Below are 8,435 nucleotides of genomic sequence, written 5' to 3'. Positions count from 1 at the left end.
CCTCGGAAACGTAAAATGATTGGCTAGAATCTAAAGTGTATCACAGCTCAGGAAAAAAAGCACCGAAATAAAGCACCGAAATGTGCGCTGCTTTTCGGTCTGGTTACTACCGTTTATGTCAGAACCGGTGCCATCATGGCACCGGACACCGGTACCCATCCCTACTTTTAACACTAACGAGTCACATGACACCAGGGAGGGAAATGGCAGTTTAGGCATGAATGGCTGTGCATTGAATTATTTAGAGGGGACAGTAACAAGCTGTACATTGACTACTTTGCATTATAGTTTTTATTTTCAGCTTTTGCTGACAGAGCGGGCGAAAGTATGTCAATATCTGAGTATCCATCCATCCATCCATCCATCCATCATCTGCTTATCCTTTTCAGGGTTGTGGGGGTCTGGAGCCTATCCCAGCTGTCTTAGGGTGAGAGGCTGGGTACACCCTGGACAGGTTGCCAGTTGGCTCTCATCCCTGTTAAACTTAACAGCTTTACCTTTAGCTAGAAGACACAATGTGTGACAAACTTCACATTGCAAACACTGAGGCTGTTGTAATTTGGTGCATTATAAGTAAAACTGAACCGACTCACTGCCAGCAGAGCAAGCCGAGCTCTCACTGTAGCAGGACAGGGATTGAAGTGCCTGTCGCTTCAGGGCAAATACTCCACGCTCCCATGTGCATGTGCATAGTTGTGAAGGGATTTCAAGGCTGTATAAGCAAACCCGATGAATACGTTATAGACACATAAAATAAACTGTTTTATTGCATATTATTTTAAGCAAAAGTGAACTTCAGAAACCAAGAACTAGGAAATCTAAGTAATAATGAGCACGAACTAAAATCATCTGTGAAATCCAAAAGACAGAACCATGAGTCCACACCACCAAAATTAAAACTCAAAATGTTTATTCGAACACCAACGGCAGAGACGTCGTGTTTATTCTCAACCAACAACAAATATGTTAAATACCTGCTGAGAATATTCTCCTCCTTTAGCAGGGATCAGGGATGACGTCAGAGGACCTGTTAAGTACTCTGGAGGATTTGGGAGATGAAGAGTTTAACAAATTCAAGTGGCTCCTACATCAAGCTGACGTCCTTCAAAGCTTCCCAACCATCAAAAAGAGTCGATTGGAGACAACAAACAGGTGGGACACTGTCGACCTGATGGTGCAAACCTACAGGCTTCCTGGAGCTGTGGAGGTGGCTAAGAAGATTTTAGAGAGGATAAGCAGGAATGACCTGCTGCAGAGTCTGTGTGCCAGCAGCTCAGGACGAGAAGGTAAGTTACAAGAAAACCAAACATGGCGTCACTGCAGTCTGAAAACGTTTCACAGAGTGCAGGTTAAATCAGTCTAACACTCAAAATCACTGCCTGTCAGCGGACGTCAGCAACTGTGGGGAGACTTCACAGAAGAGAGGATTTCCTCAGACTGAAGGCAAGTAGCCATGATTTTATTTTATTTTACTGGTTTGTAGAGTTTGTCATTATGACGAATAACAAAATAGACTAACATACATTAATCATTTTTCATAAGAAGCTTGTTTTCTTATCTTGGTCTCATAGAATTAGTATTTATTGTGTACTCTTTAGCTTCTGTCATAAATCACCCCTGACATCTGTCTCCGCCCACTCCACCCTGCCTGGACTGTCCTCTTCACCTCTCTTGTGCACTCTGTTGCTTTGGATGGTTGACCCAAAGTACTTAAACTCATCCACCTTCACTACCTCTGCTCCTTCATGTTGACCTCTGCACCAGTCTCCCCCTCATCCACACATGCCTGTCTTACTTCTACTGATTTTCATCCCCCTGCTCTCCAGATCATACCTCCACCTCTCCACGCTCTACTCCACCTGCAAACAAGGAGCTCAGAGCTGATCCCTGATGTAATCCCACCCCCACCTTGAACCCACCTGTTAATCTTACCACACACCTCACCTCTGTCCTCACATGTCCTGCACCACCTCCACACACTTCTCTGCCCCTCCTGACTTCCTCGTGCAGAACCACAGCTCCTTTCTCAGCAGCCAATCACCTGCTTTCTCTGATCCACAAAGAAAGTGAAGCTCCTTCTGAGCTTCTCTAAACTTTTCCATCAACGCTCTCAGAGCAAACGTCACATCTGTAGAGCTCTTTGTCAGCATGAAGCCACACTGCTGCTCACTGATTATCTCCCCTTCTTAACCAAGCCTCAACAACTCTTTCTCATATCTTCATGGTGTGGCTCATCAGCTTTATCCCTCTGTAGTTACTGCAGCTCTGCACATCACCTTTGTTTGAGGAAATCAGTACCGGCACATTTCTTCTCCACTCTTCAGGCAAGACTGCTTTAAACTCTGTGGCTAACAGGTCCACTGCCCTTTCTTCTACACATTTCCATACCTCCACTTGTCTTCTTTACTAATCCTGCTTACTAACTGCCCTCCATCCATCCTCCTTTCTCTGTCATTTTCTTTATTAACAAATTTGCCAGTGTTCTCCTTCCATATTTCCTGCACAGTCGTATTACTCATAGGTACATTTCCATCCTTAATCACCTTTACCTGCTGCACACGCTTCCCATCCTGGTCTGTCTCTTACCATTGGGTACAACTCCTTTTCTCCATCCTTAGTGTCCAACCTCACATGCAGCTCACCATAAGCCTTTGCCACCTCTCTCTGTCTCAACCCCTTCCTGAACTCTGCAACTCTTTTTTTATTTAACATCCAGCATTTCATCTTTGCTTCTCCTTCACTCACTTTCTCTTCTTGATATCCGTCATCCACCATCCAAACCTCCCCTAACACCACCTTGCAGGATCTCTTTCACATTTAGATGAAATCCACCACTTCATCCAGGTTTCACCAGACTTCCTCTTTCTCCTCTAAACTCCAACCTGTGAGGCATACAAACTGACAATCAACACCGCCCCTTCCATTTCCAGCTTCAAACCCACGATCCTCTCTTTACCTCCACAAAACTATTCACATACTCTTCCTTCAAGATTACACCTATTCCAGTTTTCTTCCTTCTACACCAAAGTAGAACATCTGGAATTTACCTCCAGTGTTATCCTCTCTACTTTTCAGATTAGGCTGTCACAAAGTAGGAGCAAGTTATGTAGGAAAATGGCTTGGCAGCTCTGCCACCATTTTACTTTTGGAAACCACAAGTAAGCCTGTTTCTCAAAGTACTCTAGTGGAATAGTGAAAGGTCTTTGCGATATAATGGGTCCTGATTATTGAAGACTTTTTATGTGCAAGGAAAGATTGAAATAACTTAATTTCTAGATTTGTTTAATGGTAGATATACACCTTACACTTTCCATGTTGCATATTTGACACAGATGTGATGGTTCCAGTACCAGAGCCTCACCCCATCACATCTTACCAACAGATGCTTCAATCAAACTTCCAGGACAAGTTTATGTGCGCACAAGAAGGTTGGGCAGAAGATAAACAGTGTCTGGCAGATATCTACACAGAGCTGTACATCACAGCTGGGTATGATGTACATATCAACACACAGCATGAGGTTTGGCAGATTGAAAAGGCATGGAAGCCAGCAGAGCCAGAGAAACCTATTAGACCCACAGACATGTTCAAACATCCCTCTGGAAAATACAGACCCATCAAAACAGTGATGACCAATGGAATCGCAGGAATTGGAAAAACTTTCCTTGTTCACAAGTTTGTTTTGGACTGGGCTGAACAAAGATCCAATCAAGATGTGCATCTGGTTTTCCCCTTCACCTTCCGTCAGCTGAATCCTCTGAAGGGAGAAAAGTTCAGTTTGGCAGAGCTCATTCATGAATGCATCCCAGAAACTGTAGGCATCCCACAGGAGGCTCTTAATTACATCTTTACAGATGTTCAGTCATCAGGAATCACCAACTATGACAAGAGTAAATTCAAACTTCTGTTTGTGTTTGATGGGCTGGATGAGAGCCGCCTTCATCTCGACCTTCATTCTGAAGCCATTCGCTCTGTCGATGTAACAAAGGCAACTAAAACAGATGTCCTGCTGAGGAAACTCATCAATGGGAAATTGCTACGCTCTGCTCGCATCTGGGTAACCACACGGCCTGCAGCGGCCAATCAGATCCCTCGAGAGTTTATCAGCAGTACAACAGAGGTCAGGGGGTTCACAGACCCACAGAAAGAGGAGTACTTCAGGAAGAGATTCAAAGGTAAGGAGGAGGCTGACAAACTCATCTCCCATATCAAAACAACAGGAAGCCTCCACATCATGTGCCACATCCCAGTCTTCTGCTGGATCACTGCTACAGTTCTGGAGGATGTGTTGAAAACCAGAGAGGGAGGAGAGCTGCCCAAGACTCTGACTGAGATGTACGCAGAGTTCCTGGTGTTTCAGATTGATCGGACAAAAGAAAAGTATGGCCCAGAGAAGAGCATTCAATACATTAAGTCATTAGCAAAACTGGCCTTTGAGCAGCTGGAAAAGGGCAACCTGATCTTCTATGAGAAGGATCTGAGACAGAGCGGCATTGATTTCAGCGAAGCCTCGGTGTGCTCAGGAGTGTTCACAGAGATCTTCAAAGAAGATCGAGGAAGGAAAGGGAAAGACAAGATGTTCAGCTTCGTCCATTTGAGCGTTCAGGAGTTTCTGGCTGCTCTTTATGTGAGGATGTCGCTTAATAACAGTAACATAAATGTGATGCCTTTACCACAGCCCTCAATGCGCAATCTTCAACTGCTTTTAAGTAAAACATCTTCAAAGAAGATCCACAGGATTTCCATTGACAGGGCCTTACAGAGTCCAAACGGACATCTGGACTTGTTCCTTCGCTTCCTCTTGGGTCTTTCACTGCAGACCAATCAGGATAAACTACAGGACCTGCTAATGAAAATAGACAGTAGTTCAGAGACCACTCAGAAAACAGTCCAATACATCAAGAAGAAAATCAGTGAGAATGTGTCTGCAGAGAGGAGCATTAATCTGTTCCACTGTTTGAACGAACTGAAGGACTGTTCTCTAGTGGAGGAGATCCAACAGTATCTGAGTTCTGGACGTCTGTCCACAGATATACTCACTCCAGCTCAGTGGTCAGCTCTGGGCTTCATCTTACTATCATCAGAAGAAGATCTAGATGTGTTTGACCTGAAGAAATACTCTCCTTCAGAGGAAGCTCTTCTCAGGTTACTTCCAGTGGTGAAAGCCTCCAAAAAAGTTCTGTAGGTGCACAGACACAAAAGATTATATTGAAAAATAATTGGAACTCCAAACTCTATGATCCTACAGTAGGTGTAACTACCAAACCATTTTGGGTAGTGTTAGATTTAGCTTACCTCATGCTTAACATGTACAGATGCAGAAACCCAAGGATTTTACCTTTGAGGCACTTGGTGTCCTGTTTTAGGATTTCAGTTTGAATATACCATATTTTTCCACTTATCCAGGGCCGGGATGCAGGGGGCAACAGCCTAAGCAGACAAGCCCAGACCTCCCTCTCCCCAACCACCTCCTCCAGCTTGTCAAGGGGAGCACAAAGGCATTCTCTGGCCAGCCGAGAGATATAATCTCTTCAGCATGTCCTCGGCCTGCCCTGGGGTCTCATGCTGGTGGGAAATGCCTAGAACACCTCACCCAGGAGGCATCCTTGTCAGATCCCTGAACCCTGACCGGTAATTCAAGAGCTTCGCTTTTACTCTTAGCTCTCTCTTCACCACAGTAGACCAATAGAGTGTCTACATCACTGCAGCCACAGCACCAATCCGTCTGTCAATCTGTGGCTCATTCTTTATTAAGACTCAAGATACTTAAATTCCTCTACTTGGGGCAGTAACTTGTCCCTGATCCGTAATGGGCTCTCTACCCTTTTCCTGCTGAGGACCATGGGCTCAAACTTGCAAGCCATAAGCCACCACTTGATGAAGCCAACAGAACCACATTATCAGAGATGAGATTCTGAGGCTGCCCAAGTGGAAGCCTTCTCCCACTTGGCTACGCCTAGAAATTCTGTCCATAAAAGTTACCAACAGAACCGCTGACAAAGGGTACCTGCTGGGAACAAGTGCGACTTACTGCTTACTTACTCCAGGTCCAGAAAACACATGTAGACTGGCTGGGTGAACTCCCATGCACATTCAACTATCCTTGAGAGGGTAAAGAGCTGGTTCAGTGCTCCATGACTGCGATGAGTTGTTTAACTGCCTTAGTGACCTTACTCCTGGTGATGGACGATTTGTCCCCATCGTCCCAAGATTTCATTGACATTTGACAATCTACTTATAATAATAATGGATTGCATTTATATAGCACTTTTCTAGACACTCAAAGCGCTTTACAATTCCAGTATTTATTCACGCACTGGTGGAGGCAAACCACAATTATAGTCACAGCTGCCCTGGGGCAGACTGAAAGAAGCGAGGCTGCCATATCGCGCCATTGGCCCCTCTGGCCAACACCAGTAGGCGGTAGGTGAAGTGTCTCGCCCAAGGACACAACGACCAGGACAGACAGAGATGGGGATTGAACCGGCAACCTTCCTGTTACAAGATGAGCTTCCCAACCCCCTGAACCACAGTCGCCCACTTAGACGAAGTTAGCAGCACTCCACTTGTATTATACACAGATCAGGTAGTGCACCGCTGTCCCCTCCTGAGCCCCCCGATGGCTTGACAGAATTTCGAGGCAATCGAAAAGGCTTTTTCGATGGCTTATAAAATCTCCTCTGAGGTTTTATTTCAGCCAGTGCCAGAGTCATGTTCTCGGTACCTATCCTCTCGGTACCTACTGACTGCCTCCAAATTCCCACAGGCTAATCAAGCCCGATAGGACTCCTTCAGCCGGGGTTCCCTTCACTACCATCCCTTGTCCACCATCAGGTTTGGGGGTCACCACCTTGACAGGCACTAATCACCTTGCAACCGCAGCTCAGTGTAGCAGATTCAGCAATGGAGGTGCTGAACATGGTCCGTTCAGACTCAATGTCCCCAGTCTCCCTCAGAAAGCTACCAAATCTCTGCCAGAAGTGGGAATTGAAGATCTTGTGGACAGGGGCCTCTTCTAGGCATTCCCAGTGCACCCTTACTATATGTTTAGGTGCTTCAGCAGAGCTCAGCACCTCTCTTTACCCAAGGATCCAGAACGTATGGCCATAGACCTGATGATACAATTACAAAATTGATCATTGACCTGTGGCCTATGGTATCCTGGTGCCACGAGTACTTCTGGACACCCTTATGTTTAAACATGGTGTTATTGCGAAACTGTGGTTTACGCAGTCCAATAACACAGCACCATTCGGTCTCACTGTTGTTGCCCATATGAGTGGGGAAATTTCCTAGTGAGATGACAGAGTCCCCAGGTAGAGCACCCTCAAGCACCCCACCCACTCCAAGAAGGCTGGGTACTCAAAACTGTCTTTTGGTGAATAAGTACAGACGAATAACAAATCCTCTCGTCCACTGGGAAAAACTCCAACATACAGGTGCAAGTCGAGGGGATACTGAGATACCCACCCCAGCCTACCGCCTCTCACCAAGGGTAACACCAGACTGAGAGAGAGTCCAGTCCCTCTCCAGGAGACGGGTTCTGGAGCTCAAGCTGTGTTTTGAGGTGAGCCCGACTATATCTTGCCGGTACCTCTCAACCTAGCATAGGCTCCTTTACCATCAGAGGGGTAACGCTAGTCTTGGTAGCCGAGGATCAGTCTGCCAGGATCTCTACGCCTGGCTGCCGCCCAGCACACATTTCACCCAACCCCTCTGGTGCCTCCTGTCGGTGGTGGGCCTACAGGGGGTGGGCCAATGCCCCTGCTTTGGGCTGAGCCCTGCCAGGCTGCAATTCATTTAGGAGTCTATTCGTCAAAGGGTTTGTTTATAGTTTTGTATTGAAATTAAACAATCATGAAATGGTTCAACAAACCAGCATGCAGTCATGCTAAAAATAAAGTACAACAGTTAAATCTAAAGTTTTATATTTTAGAGCATAAATATTGAATATTGATACTTCTAATGAATAGGTGCCCAATACAAGTTTAACACTTGGAATTAACCTTTTATCTGCTGGGAAAAATTAGGGAACAGATATCACTGGGCCACAAAACTTCTTTCCAGTCAATATGGATCTGATTGTATTTGATGTACAGGTCAATTTATCACTAACTCTCCTCCAGGTTGAGTGGCTGTAATCTGTCAAAAAGAAGCTGTGAAGCTCTGTCCTCAGTTGTCAGCTCACCGTCATCTAATCTGAGAGAGTTGGACCTGAGTAACAATGACCTAGAAGATTCAGGAGTTAAACTCCTTTCTGCCGGACTGGCAAGTCTACAGTGTAGACTGGAAATTCTCAGGTCTGTATTAAATGTTGCTTTACATACAGTTAATTCAATTTTATTTCTATAATAAAAACACTTGACCATTCTTTAAACTAAAAGGTAAATACTAGGGCTGCACGATTTTGCATAAAATGAGAATCACGATTTTTT

At 45.3% G+C, this 8,435-nt stretch overlaps 1 protein-coding gene across 1 annotated transcript in view; it reads left to right on the top strand.

Annotated features, from left to right (window-relative positions):
- LOC102314310 (NACHT, LRR and PYD domains-containing protein 12-like) overlaps positions 1-8,435 on the top strand; it is a gene marked incomplete at its 3' end in the record, with an annotated part of 12,419 nt that overhangs the window by 1,637 nt on the left and 2,347 nt on the right. The window contains exons 2-5 of the mRNA XM_042227802.1: positions 1,004-1,286; positions 1,387-1,443; positions 3,333-5,181; positions 8,127-8,300. Coding sequence (XP_042083736.1) covers positions 1,013-1,286; positions 1,387-1,443; positions 3,333-5,181; positions 8,127-8,300 — 2,354 coding nt within the window. The remainder of the gene's footprint in view (positions 1-1,003; positions 1,287-1,386; positions 1,444-3,332; positions 5,182-8,126; positions 8,301-8,435) is intronic.

Source organism: Haplochromis burtoni, unplaced genomic scaffold (assembly GCF_018398535.1).
Source record: "Haplochromis burtoni strain Fernald_Lab_line unplaced genomic scaffold, NCSU_Asbu1 Contig_282, whole genome shotgun sequence".
In the NCBI taxonomy this organism is placed as follows: Eukaryota; Metazoa; Chordata; class Actinopteri; order Cichliformes; family Cichlidae; genus Haplochromis; species Haplochromis burtoni.
This window is presented reverse-complemented; position numbering and strand designations above follow the sequence as displayed.